General features: G+C 33.9%; 1 protein-coding gene across 4 annotated transcripts; it reads right to left on the reverse strand.

Annotated features, from left to right (window-relative positions):
• Positions 1-109: 109 nt before the first annotated feature.
• LOC130814693 (uncharacterized) lies at positions 110-9,807 on the reverse strand. 4 transcript variants are annotated; one of them, XM_057680840.1, is made up of 15 exons: positions 9,557-9,807; positions 7,761-7,840; positions 7,461-7,578; positions 7,196-7,374; positions 5,342-5,424; positions 5,086-5,270; positions 4,288-4,349; positions 4,009-4,117; positions 3,821-3,925; positions 3,441-3,560; positions 3,222-3,342; positions 2,975-3,131; positions 2,445-2,517; positions 1,882-2,009; positions 110-471 (listed from the first exon to the last, which is right to left on the reverse strand). In XM_057680840.1, the coding sequence occupies exons 1-15, from the start codon at positions 9,780-9,782 to the stop codon at positions 349-351; spliced, it is 1,869 nt and encodes a 622-aa protein (XP_057536823.1). In that variant the 5' UTR covers positions 9,783-9,807; the 3' UTR covers positions 110-348. The 4 variants fall into 4 exon arrangements, 3 of the variants coding, with proteins under 3 accessions (XP_057536823.1, XP_057536822.1, XP_057536824.1); XM_057680839.1 differs by having other exon boundaries at positions 3,821-3,940; positions 9,557-9,806; XM_057680841.1 differs by having other exon boundaries at positions 3,821-3,940; positions 7,461-7,604; positions 9,557-9,588.
• Positions 9,808-14,217: the final 4,410 nt, after the last annotated feature.

Below are 14,217 nucleotides of genomic sequence, written 5' to 3' on the forward strand. Positions count from 1 at the left end.
ATCTTGTTTAATGAACAAAATATTATATCAAGGTTCCTGGGATATACTACTGATATCCCTGGATAAATCTAAGGTCACTCTACGGGAAAGCACTAAGGCTAAAAGAAACTATACAATCAAAATAAATTGTAACCAAAGAAAGAACTACAGAGATATACAGCAAAATACATTCATACTAAGCACTAACAAAATTAACAAGAGTAAAATAGGGGTAGAAAAAAAATTATATTCCAAATGAGCAATTTTTCTATAACATACAGCGTGTATGAGAGCAAGAAAGAAGAAAAGTGATACTTTGTGAACACTCTTATGGACCTTTGCCTTAGCTGAAAGACGCTGCCTTTCGATCTAATTCAAAGCTTCAGTGATGATGGACCGATATGAGACTTGTTTTTCATAAAGATCACGGAAAATTTTATACTTTGCATCATGGTACTTCTTCACCTTGGGATGTTTTGATGGATAAACAACCTGCAACAATTCACATATCACATCTTAGTTTTGGTAGCTAGAGTACAATAGTTCATAACCTCAATGCCATTAAGTGACTCCCACTTAAGGTGCGGTTTGGGAGGTCGGATGTATGTAGCCTAAACATTAACACTAACAAAGAGGTTATTTCCAATAAACAATTAGTAGCAAACATCATGTGCAGCTTCACACAAATAAAAAGTGCGCATGATATAATAAGTTATTTTACTATAGTCCATTATAATCCGAAAGGCGAAGCCTAAGAACTATAAATATTTGGCCCCATGGTAGTATGAATGCATATATAAAAACGCCAAAAGATTACATCCACAAAAACTTTAAAGTAAAATAGTTTGAACTCAATCAATGGATAGTTGGATACTACCTATGACTTTACCAAGTAAAAAGATATCTAGACACTGCACACATTGTTAAATGCAAACCAAAAAGGATGACTTGTATAAATGATGCATATAGTTCTATTTAATCATATAGTTTTATGTACAAGATGAATTAGAACTTCGTGAAAATTGAAATACAGAATATAAATGTTTAGTGCAACCTAATAGCGTGGGAATCCAAAAATAATAACCAAGAAATGGAAGCAGCACCACATTATCTGATTCCACTCTACTCCTTATTCGCAAAATTCTTTTTTATTTTTTGACTCTATATCCCTTCACAAATATTTTGTATGCGTTCATGTTCTAGTCACTCTTCCAACAGAATGTTGATGTAATTCCATAATCCTTGGATAGTCAGTTCATATCTCATAGCCATCAAGCACTCTAGCACCCTTTTCTAAAAAATTAACCCCAACAGGAACAGTACATCCATGTACGTCAATCTTTACAGTAGGGGAAGATATTGGTGTGTGTGGTGTTTATTTATCTATGGTTTAGGCTGCGCACAGGACCAAGGAAAGGCGTCCATAAGCATGGTTGTATTGTCATATGCTACTTAAGCTAAAGATGACATATAATACCCGCAAAAAGTATGTTTTAACGGCCCATTTGATTGTTGGTAGTTGGTACTAAATTGAAAAAAACATGCTATTGCCATGGTGAAACTTTGATAATTATTTTTTTTTCATATTTTTATTAACACCTAACACCACCTCTCCAAATGATAATGCATTGGAATGAATTTTGTGAAGAAAATGAGATGATTGAAATAGAACAAGATGACCATGAGATTTTTTAAGAAATTTTCCTACCAAAATTATACTAACTTTTAACACCATTTTCACAATTTAATACCGACCACCAAACGGGCTGTAAGAGTTTTTGGCTTCCTTTTCCAAAACACGACTTGTGTTGCTTACTGACTAAAAAACACTACAAGATACAAAAGACTTGAACAATTCCATCTCCATATCTTTCCAAACTTTCAATGATCAAAATATCTTACCTGGCCTGCTGCATTTAGTGCCTTCATTGCCTTGTGAAGGCTAGGATATTTCTTCGCTGCAACAGAACCAAGTATAGCAGCTCCCAATAGTACAGATTCATTTTCTCGAGGAAGAATTACTGGGTACCCTGTGTAAGATATAATTGGTTAGAAATGCAAAAGTCATTCAAAGATCCTTGATGGAGTACAAAGTCTCAATTATTGTATGCAAGCACGCAGTCAGCAATACAAAAAATGAGAATGGTCAACATTACTTCCAATATCAATCATAAAATTCAGTTTTTTCTTAGCAAGTGTACTATTCATTTTCAACGTCCTCTTGGGGGTAAAGGAAATCATACATCTGTATGAAAAAACTGAAACTAAAATCAACATATCCAAGCAAAAAAACAGACACCACTAATTCATTTGACCTAAAGCAACTGTAAAATATTGTCTGTAATCGCATGCTGCAGCAAAAGCACACCAACAGCAAAGATAGTGTGACAAGATAAAACAGCTGAAATTCTAAATTATCTAAGTTTCACTCCTTTTCTCCTAGTAGAAGTACACTGTCAACACACCAGTAATATTTGCATGCTCTTGTATGTACAATGGATTTTTTGCTAGTCCACCACAACCAAGAAGGGTGTCAATCTGCAACAGAAAGAGAGGTTTAGGAGTACAGCATGACCTGTGAAATAAAAACTAAGCTTGTCAACAAATTAAAGCAAGTATTTCCTCACAGGTAAGGATTTCTCAGAATCCGGATGGATTCTGTAGAATAGATAGATCTACAATTTACATAAAAAAGCTGCAAGTTTCCATTACAGTTAATTCAAGTGGCAAACCCACAACGAAAAGCTAATAAAACAATCTCTTCACCAAGTTATATGAGTCTAAAACACTTCATGTCTAAAGCAAACATAATCTTGCATCAAATTCCCAAGAAAGACTACATCATATATTGAAGGATGATGAATTTTATTAATATTGTCAATTTTTCCTACAGTATATATGACATTATTAGGTGCAAAAGGAGTAAACCATAGTAACTTTACAAGTAAAGTACGTGATCTGCAATTCTCAGTATTGGAGAATCATGCATACTTACTTTGTGGCCATTGGCATTACATTGCTCAATGATGTGGCGCGTGCCATATGCAATACCTTGGACAGTGGCAAGATATAGAAGAGCAAGTTGCTTTTCACTTGTCTCAAGTGTAAGACCACTGATTATTCCTTTTGCATTTGGATCTGCAATAGGGGATCTAAGCCATTTGCCAAATTCAGTGATTCAAATTCCCAGGTACACTTTAAATTTTAGATTTTAATGATACAAAAATTATGCCACGATATACCTATTCCCATGAAAATCAGGAAGAACGTGCAGATCCTTCGTCAGAGCAGAAAGAAATGGAAGGTTCAGCTCTGTCGTCATTGATTCTAACATCTTGTTCAGAAGTGCAAACACTGTGGTCCCTGATTATTTTCATAAAAAAACTACCAGCTGAATTCATTAAAGCTGAACATGCAAAAACTAATGGTAATCAATTTAATAAAGTACGCAAATATCATACCCTGAGATGCAGCACGATTTGCCAAATTAGGAGAAGCTACATGGTTCTCAACTATGTGATCTAAGAGTGCCCCAGTGGCACTTTGGCCACCCTCTGTAAGCCAATATTGAGGAACCATTGCTGAAAAAGTAGAAACGAAAATATAAAATCAATTCAAATCCAGTTTACTCACAAACACACTGCACTCTGCGGCATCACAGCACAGGCTTGAAAAAATTGTTCAAAGAATGAAAAAAACAAAACCAAGATCATGAAAAAGTAAATTAAGTTTAGCAGGTGCACGCTAGATATACTATTGAAAAGAAACCTACTAAAAGAAGGGTTTGACAAAAAAAAAAAAAAAGCAAACATTTGAGCGAAAAACATGGTTGAAAGTGTACCAGACCAAAATGGCCCCCAAACGCCTGGAATGAACTTCTTGCTGCTAGATACGGCCATATGGCAAGTAGATGTTCCACAGACCAAGACCATACGATGGCAAATTCCTTCATTTTCATCATCTGAACAAGTTTACAATCAGACAAATCATAGTTCGCATGCTAACATGCTTCTCATAAGAAAAATATACCTTCACATTCAGAATCAGATGCTGGTTTGCTTTCCATGACCCCAACCCCACCAGCATGAGCATCAATCAAAGATGTTCCTACTGGAATGCCTGCCTCTAAACCAAGTTCCTGTAAAGCATGATTTCTGAAAAGGGTGAAGCAACAACATTTATCCAAAATGTTCATGTAAAATACCCTATGTAGCCCACCAAAATGATATAGCATTATGCTATAGTAAAAGGACCTCAAGGAAGTGGCACTTGAAATTAATGTCAATTCTTCAGTATAAAATTGCTTGCCTTTGCAGCAGCTGGTGTTAGACCAGAGCCTAATGGATGTCCAGGAAAAGCTACACTTCGACCTGTTAACAAAAATAGAGAAGAAATCAGAGTTCATAACTTATAAGACACATCTTTAAATTTAAAGGCAAAGTAAAATTAAACTGTACTCAAATTCAATTCATAATTAGAGATATATACCTATCTCTCAGACATTAAAGCCCCGGTAAATGTTTGGATATACTAGACAAGCGTTAACAGGAAAAGAGTAAACATGATCCATGATATAATGCATATAACCAGAATGAAGTTGAATGACTATGTCAATGGACACCAAGATATGGAGAATGGACGAAGTTTCAAACATGAAGCTGATCATTCCATTAACATTATAAGTATGTGAGTTTTAAATATTATAAAAGACAGCAAACCATAATCTTTCAAGAAAAGACTCAAAACAAAAGCAGCAACTGGGTTTGGCACAAAGATGTGCTACAGAATGCAGTCCTCCATAAAAATCACTCTTTATTTCAATTTTCAAGTTAATTGTTAATATTAGCAAAATCTGGAGGAAATAAAGAAAAAATCCAGAACTCTTAAGAGAGTATTAGATTAAAGAGCCACACACATTGCTTCAACAATAAACTAAAACTTTTAGCCTTATTTCTAACATCAAGGAACACCAATAAGTCAATAGACAACAATTCTTAAGAGCTCAAAACCATAGAGTCCATCAGCTTGTCCAAAGGGTTCAAATCGTTAAGCAAATTCAAGATTTAGCTTTCAGCACCAAATTAAAGTATGGACTATGGTAAATACCGATCTTGCCATGATGTCCATCGATCAAATCACCTAAGCCAATCTCCTCCCAAAAATCATCATCCCAACCACATGCTTCCATAACACGAAAAGTTTTCTCATTTATTTGCTCAAGGTGTGCATGACCAAGATACATCCACTTGCAAACAGTAGTGCATAAGCTCCGTGTATCATCGCCAGTTGCCCTAGAATATAATTCAATTTTGAATAAAGAAAATGTTAAATCAAATATACAAAAAATAAGAAAACCATGTACCTATAGGACAACCAATCACTTAAGTCCATCCACCGAAATGCCATCGACCAGGACTCTTTAAGATTTTCTTTCACCCACAAAAGCTGCAGCAAAGACTTTTAAACATTACCACCCAATCCGCAACTCAAGAATGTGAGCATGGACGAAAACTATGATTATCCAATATGCTGATAACTCTTGGTATTTGATTCCAAAGCAAAAATGGGTCAAAAGAAAATATTCCAAAGTTGTATAAAGAACTTCCTACTCCTAAAAAGATAAGTGCTAATTAAAATCTCAACAAAATTAAAACTCTATGCATGCGTTATCGATCTCTCAAGCTTGTCCAACTAAGTAAACCCAATGATTTTTTAATTGGTATGTGCTGAGTTTATTCATGATATCTTCCTCTCCTTAGGATTTTGATCATTCTTCATTCGGTAACCTCAAGCCAAGGTCGTTGATCGAGACACCAAGTATATTTCTGAATTATGCCAGTGTGCATTAGATCCGTTACATAATAAAGCAAGCTCACACAGCAAGGCCTTTTACATCAGTTTCTGCTATTTTGTAACCCAAGCCAATCATTAGGCCCCACTCCGCAAGAAGAAATATTGCATCACCCTCATAGCTCATCAACCTCCATACACAGCTGGCAGCTATCTATTTATTCCGTTTCATTTCATCCACTTAACTACACTTTGTGAGATAACAGGGATGCGTGTTTCATCAATACGCAGAAGCTGGATCCGTATCAATATTTTCTGAAATAATTCACAGCATCTGAAATGCTACAGCAATCAATAATATTGTGGAAAGACTCTGATGAAACTGATGATTGAAAAAAGGTCTAATAAACAATAGATCAGTTTGAACCTATCCATGGGATCCCATAAAAGTTACTTAGATTACAAAAAAAAAAAAAATACAATTACGATATTTGGGTCATAACGATTTGTCCCAGTAAAAAAGGGCAATATACGGTGTCAACCTTTTAATTTATAACCTTTGCCTCTGTCTGACAGTTATTCCAAAAATATATGCCTTTGTAAAGATGTTGTTGCAAGGTAGGTTGCAAGATAAAACTTGATTCATCAAGAAATAGCAAAAGGTTAACAAATACAAGAACTAGATTTATAGAGCGTGCTAAACTTTATCTAAGAAGATACCTAAAGTGCATGGGGTTTTAGGCTCAAAGTTATCTTTTGTTCATTTCTCATGCAAAACTAGCTCTAAAATGAGATCTTGGGACTGAAGAAATTATCTATTATATTCTATTTTTAGAAAAAACGAAACCTTTTGGCCCAGAAGTTGGCATGGAGGAAGTAGACCATGCATACTGTTACAAGATTCCCATAGCACATTGTCATGAATTGGAAATTCACCCACAAAAGGACAAAGGGCAATATTTGTAGTTGAGAAAGAAGTCTCTAGAAGCAATATTTTAGTTTTGTTATTTCAATTAATTATTACTTTGCTATTTCTTGCTAAAGAAGCCAACCCATTTCATGTATATATACGTAAGGGGAGGGGAAGAAGATTATTATGTTTTTGGATGTGTAATGTCTTTGGCTATTTCGGAGTGAAAGCCACTCGAAGTGCTTGATTTATCAATATACAACCTTTTTCTCAATCTTTCCCTCTACTTACGGTTCTTTCTTTGCTACTGTATTGTACTGTCCTCATTAACTCAGCTTTCACCTCCCCTGTCCACAGTGGTTGCAGCCTCCCAGTGGTGTACCACCGGCAGCCATCATTACAGACATCTTCAAATCAGCTTCAGAAGATATGATAAAGCATTGCAAAATTTCAACAGATTTGTTGCCCATGCAGGACACTGCAGCATGATATGAATATAATGAATATGACTGCTACCTTTGGTGGCTCCATCTCAGGGGAAATAGATCCCCCACAGTACTGCAATACAGATGAGTTGCATGTGTTGATCTTTTCAGCTTGTTTTACCGCTCTATGGTCCATCCACACTATAACATTTCTTCTGGAATCACCACTCCAGGAAACTGTAACTGGGGATCCATCAGCATCTACAGCCACTGCAGAGATGGAAAATATTTACGATAGTTTCAAAATTATAGTTAATAAAATAAATCTAAAAAGTAGTAGAGTGCATCTAACACACCAAGGGAACAAGTTGCTGCAAATCCAATCCCCGCTACTTCTTTTCCATCAACATTAGCAAGGGAGCATGCTGATTTCACAGCTGAACAGACAGCAAGCCAGATATCGGTTGAAGATTGCTGATTGAAAGAAGTAAAACAACACCCTAAAGTAAAATAAAAGGGAGAAAGGTAGAAACTAAAGTAATAAGAAAAAAATGAAAATCACAAGTATATGAAGCGTCTCATATAACTAGTAACACATACTATCTTCTAAGGATAAAAATACATTGCCCCTTAAAGTTACAACATGACTTTCTCACCTCAATACAATCACCTTCCTTCCAAATTTGAATGGGACAGCTTCCAAAACCAAGAAGTTTTCCATTTTCATCAAATAAACCTGTAGCAGCACAAATTAGTTAGAAACGACAAAGGATGAAAAGCCAGACTACATTATCATATCACATCCCAAAAGTATCACTTTCTATACAACGTGTTGTACCTAAGACAAATGGAAAGAAAATGTGTTAATCAGCATTATGGACACAGCATGATAATTCTTCTTTGCATCAATTCTCTTTTTATCCCTCTTTTCAACTGCTTCACTTTTGCCACACAAATATCACACATTTTATCATCATTCTGACTTCTACATTCACGTTATTATCTTGCAGAACAAAGAAAAAAGGGAGTAACTTAATATATAAAATGCTCTCTGATAAGGATATCTACTAAGGCTATAACATATAGAGTATCAGGATGCATAGCTTTTCCTCTCTTATCTACTATTCACTCAACATTTAACAACACAATTGAAATCATGCAATCATGTGACACCTAAAAAACACAATCTATTTAGAAGAAAGGCGTACTTAATTATATTATAATTAGTTCATCAAATAAGAACATCCGCATTCTTCGATGTTCATTTCTAGAAGCTAGGCATAATTATAGTTTCAAAACATTTTAAGCAGAAGGGTGTCTTATGTGGTTTTATTTCATAAAAAATAATAGAAACACCAATACATCAAAGGTATGTGCACTATTCACACATCTTAGAATTGTTTCAAACATTTCTCTTAAGTTTAGCTTTATTAAGGGTTCACTTGATTTGAGTGTAAACATTTAAGGGGGTAAAAAAGTGAAATTAATAGAATAAAGATAAATAGAAATGCAAATGAAGTTATTGAAATAATTGAGAAAGAGGTAAAATGAGAGTAAACTAAAAAAGATGAATAAAAAAGAAGGATGATTTCCCTCAATTGGAAGAAAAGTATTTCTGCACCCTCCCCTCGGATAAATTTATAACCCAAAATGAGGGTATTTTATCCATTTTACATTACTTTCTAACCAATTCTTCCACCTCTCTAACAATCAAATTCCTTTAATCTTCTATCTAAATAACTTTGTTTTCCTACATAAACTTTTATTTACCCCTTAAATATTTACACTCAAAAATCCAAGCGGACCCTAAGACTTAATCATTTCCCTTGAGCAATAGGGTGGTATTATGCTAATTACTTTGAAGTAAGTCTATACTTCTGCGTAAAACATCGACTCAGTTTCCATTAGCATTCTCTGTTGATATTAAAACTGTATAAACTCATCCTTCTAGCTAACTAAGGTAGTATACTCCTCAACTATCATCTAACCTTCGAAAAAAGTGGACACCACAGAGAATTCATCAACGCTTCAACTAGTTTCACTCAGTTCACTGAAAAATTAATACAAAACAATTTAATCCATCATCCAAAACTCCTAAGTCCTAAGCAATACTACTTGCGCCAAATACGAGATATGTCCAAGTATCTGACTCTGCAATTTAATCAGTACCTAATAGTGTCTGAACAATGAAGAAGCTTAATCAAAGCATTGTGACACTAACCGCAAATCAATCTATTTATATTGGTTTTAATTGAAACATTTAACCATTTTACAGTGAAATTAATCAAAATCAATACGCAAACACATGATCAAATCAGTGTAACAGTGATGAAACTGTGAAAAATTCAATTTCCAAAACGAAAAAAAAAATTAATCACATCAAAAACGCAAAAATAAGAAAGCAATTGAAAACAAATAAGAAAGACGACATCAAGGATGTCGAAAGAGAGACCTGCGCGAGCGCTGCCCGTACCAACATCGACGCCGAGGTAGACAGTGCGAAGAGGTGCCGCAGTAACAGCGTCGGCCATTTCGAAAGAGACGGAATGAGGAGATGAACAAAGAGTGGGAAGGAAGAAGCGTCGACTAGAGTGGCGTTGTTGTTCTTTACCTATTAAGGGAGTTTTTTCTGTTAATGATTTTTCTTGGTTTTTTTGGCTCCACAAAGCTGCAAACATTTTCCTTTTTCTCTTAATTATTTGAATTATATTTATTAATTATTTTATTTGTATTGCTCCTTGTTATTTATCCTATTTGGTAGGGAAAGAGCAAGATTGTGACTTTTTGGAAAGGTTATTTTTAGGAAGTTGAAGAGCAATTTCTAGATTTGGAATTTTTATTTGTTATGACATATTTGAGTGTGTGACTATTTTCCTCAAAAATTCAATGACTATTTTGATTTTCAAAACAAAAAAGAAATCAAATAAAAGTCATGACCTTTGCATATTTCTATAATCCCATTAATGATATGTTGCATTTAAGTATTGAAAATTTATGAGTGATTGTCTACTATCTTTATACGACAAATATTAAGAAACTTTGTTTGATATATTCCTCAAAAGTTTTAAAAATAATTAAATAAATATCATCACTTAGATTTTTTTATAAAGGTTTTAGGTGTTTATAAATTCTAAAAATATAAAAGTTGTCTAAAAGTCTCCAATGCATAAGATTTTCCTTAATTAAAATCTATAGATAAACATTATTGAGAAATTGTGATGACATTTTTTAGAAGGATTATTGGCTATGCTAAATTTGGTGAATTGTGAATGTTATGAATGGTGTGACTTGAGTGCACATTTGGTGTGTGCATTCATGTGTGGCTCTTGGGTTTGGAATCCAATGAGTATGTTAATATAGGTGTATTAAGTTGAGTCTTGATGATTGTGGTTTATGATGGTGATTAAGAGTATGGATTAATGAGGTAATGAAGTATGAGTTATTCATGGGAGTTATGGGACTTAATGAAGAAGTGCAAAGGTTTAATTCAAGATGCTCTACTATGCAAGTCGAGCAATACTGTCAGAAACCTTCTGAAGTGCAGCTCGACCAGCTCGCTCGACCGAGCGAGCTCAGAATGGGTTGAGCGAGCATATAGAATGCAACCAGAAACTTCCTGTAGTCCGCTCGACCAAACCGCTCGACCGAGCAAGCCCCTGTTTTGGTCGAGCGAAGTCTCTAATACTCCTAGGATGTTGTTTTTGACTCTTCAAGTACTTGGGGATGTTTCATTATCACAAATTCGTAGTTTTAATGTACTTAATGTTATTTAGTGAGATCTCTCCTATAAATAGAGAGCTCTCATTCACTCATAAAGAATCATCCACAAAAATACACCCCAAGCCAAACACTAGCTTATATCTCTTCTCTATTGTAATTCTCCATATTTGAGAGTTCTTTGAACTCTTTTGATAATATAAGAGATACTACATACCGGAGGACGTAGCCTAAGTTGGGTGAACCTCGTTAAATTTTTGTGTCGTTTTATTGCATTACTTTCTCCTACAAACATCGATATCATTGATAGCTTAATTTGTTTGTCTTATAACCTCATACATTCGATCTTGGCAATATTGGAGTTTAAAACACATTGTTCGAATTCTAATATAGCATCGTTTTTCAGTGAAAAACCTTACAACAATTAGAGAAGGGTTGGTTCTTAGACCAAAATAATAAAATGGTAGTATGAGATAAGTTGATTGGTTGTCATCATTACCTAAAAATAATATATTGAACAATGAGAATTCAAGTGTGGAGAAAGAAGAAGAATTTATGTTATGTGATCCCACACTCATTATGAGATTCCTAAGAAAAATGTTTATTTTGAAGTTTTATGTGTATATGTGGTCTTTTTAGATAATGGTCAAAAAGGCTAAGTGCATTCCTTGTGATATACAAAATTGAAAATTTGAAAGTTTGTGTCCTTAATTGGTAGGACGTTTTCGATCGTTTGTCCTAATTAAAAAATAATTTCTCTTACTCCTAAACTAAGGTAGCTTAGTGGATGTAAGAGTCGAGTTCATAGGAAAAAAAATACTTGGATGAATCTGGTGTAGAAATTATAATTTATCGATTAAATATTAAATAAAGATTTTTGATAATGAAAATTAAATACTTAAAAACTAATAAATCACAAAAAAACACAAAACAATTGTATCAATGATAGGAAGATCAGATCTTGAGTACAATTGGTCTATGCTTCCAACATTTTGATGGAAATTTCTACAACTTCATGTCAACACCTATAATTGCCTATTGAGAAGATGCCTTCTAATTCATACTAAAATTAGTCTAGCACTATGATCAGGATAAGATGTAGTCTCTCAATATTGGATAACCAAATCCAATCGGAAATTAAGTTTAATTTCTAACAATTATAGCACTAACGGTTCGTTTAGTAGGTAGTAATAAATGGTTGTAATGAAAATGAAAAAATAGTGTAATTTTAGTTGAAATATCTCTTGGCTACCTTGATGGTCATGCTTATCTAACTTCAATAATCTCATTTTATTCATAAAATTCATTCTAATGCATTATCGTTGGGAGAGGTGGTATTAAGTGGTAATAGAAATTTAAAAACTTTTTTGTTATTTAAGTTTCATTACCATGAGAATGATATGAAACTTTTCATGAAATTTTAAACTATAAATCATTCATATTACCACCATTTAGTACTATTAACCAAATGGATCAATGAACATTCACCAAAATGACAACTTTTTTTTATGATGCAAACTTTTTAACATGAAACTAAATTTTTAATAGAGTGAGAGGTAAGCATAATATTTGTGAGAAGAGGAGGGAGAGATTTGGATTAAAAAAAAAAAAGTAATGCTAGAACCTTTAATTAATATTAATATTTTATTTTATTATTATCAACATAATATAATAATATATTAAAATTATGTCAATTAAACATATGAGCGTAGATAAATCTAAATTACACAAATTCTTGTGAGAGACGGTTTCTTCGAGAGACCATCTCTAATTGGGTCAGCCCATTATATATTTTTTAAAATATTGTAAATATTCATTAAGAATGAAGTAAGTAGACATTTAAAATATTAAAAGTAGAGCTATGGATGCTCTTCTCAAGTAGACTCCCTGTGCGCTTATAGATTTAGGAAACTGATATTGCTTTTAAACCTATGTTTTGAATTACTGTGTTTTGTTGTTTTGGATTGTTACTTCTCATTCAGTTTAACCTGACCCTCTGTTATTTCCATCTTTTAGACTGTCTTCAGATCGTAACCAGTCGGGAACGATGGGTTAGCGGTGATAATTAGAGTTACATGGATGTTAAATTGAGATGAGTACGTGAGAAGTTGTAGCTTTGTATTAGGTTTTGGTAAATGTATATTGGACTAGATTGTATTGGTTATGTTGGATTTTTATAATGACTTTTATGATTACTTTGTGTTTTAGTTAGATATTTGGATTGAAAATTAGCTGATACAGTTATGTCAGAGAACTGGTGACCCCTTTGCACAAGTTTTGGAATTGAAATTTAAGTTTTTTGGGAAATTAACCTCGTGATGACCCTGTTTATTCAGTCAACGGTAAGTCAGGTTGTTACAGTAAGTAGGTATTAAGAATACGATAAAGTAGACAATAATCTTTTAGTGGACTGGGCTTGAAATACGTCTCTCAAGAGACTAGCTGCTAAAATTTTCATTTGATGAATGGTTGCGCCTATTTGACTATATGGCCATATGATATGGAATATACCAATAGTATGGATGTAGCAGGAGCGACACGCTCGATACATAATTAACATTAATAATTATACTTAAGATAAGTAATGAGGAAGTGTAAAACGCCAAATTGCTAAAAACCATTTAACTAAAACCGTTCAAAACATAAGTTAAAAAAAAAAAATCTTACAACTGAGAAAATAAGGTTTGCTTAAATACGATAAAAAAAAAACATAATTACAATATAGTCATCAAAGTCATCAAGTAAAATCAATGTAGCTAAGTCCTCGATAGAATAATTAAAGTTGCGGCCTGGATCGAAACCTGAGCTAAATTTTCCTGCAAAATACTATCATCCATAATACGGATGACAGCCGATTAAATCGGTCAGCGATAAAGCCGAGTACAATTTTCTCAACAAGCTTATGATGCGATAGTTAAATCATGCTCACAAAATAATCATCAAGCACAATATAGAAGGTTATTACTCATTATTGACCTTTACTAAGCCATTAAGTTACATTCTCAATACTTGCAGAAGTTCATTACTGCTACTAAATATTTGGTAACCTTAATGCTTAATTAATCAAGTTCAATTAAGCCTCATAACTTTACCATCATAGCACATCACAAGATCACAACAATAATGACAACTGATATATGTAAGGGTCTGGTTAGGTGAGGACCGTAGTCCTAAACCCTAACTGTGGTGGGAGTCGTCACTCCTCTCAATATTGTCATGCTTGAGACTTCACAGGATGGGTTTTTCTCGGACCCCCTGTCTGACACTGCATTTTACATGCCGGTTAACACAGACGCCGGGATTTTACATGCCGGTCCATGGTTCGACGTTACCTTACTATCAGAGTCATACAATCAATATCATGCAATATCAAACAAGACTCTAAACCGAAATAAT

This window comes from Amaranthus tricolor, chromosome 6, assembly GCF_026212465.1.
Source record: "Amaranthus tricolor cultivar Red isolate AtriRed21 chromosome 6, ASM2621246v1, whole genome shotgun sequence".
In the NCBI taxonomy this organism is placed as follows: domain Eukaryota; kingdom Viridiplantae; phylum Streptophyta; class Magnoliopsida; order Caryophyllales; family Amaranthaceae; genus Amaranthus; species Amaranthus tricolor.

Coding starts and splice junctions, on each gene's coding strand:
- LOC130814693 (XM_057680839.1), bottom strand. CDS start 9,782: ATGTTTGCAGCTTTGTGGAGCCAAAAAAACCAAGAAAAATCATTAACA. Junction 7,841..9,556: donor TACGGGCAGCGCTCGCGCAG/GTCTCTCTTTCG, acceptor GTGCTGCTACAG/GTTTATTTGATGAAAATGGA. Junction 5,425..7,195: donor CTGAGATGGAGCCACCAAAG/GTAGCAGTCATA, acceptor TCTTTGCTGCAG/CTTTTGTGGGTGAAAGAAAA.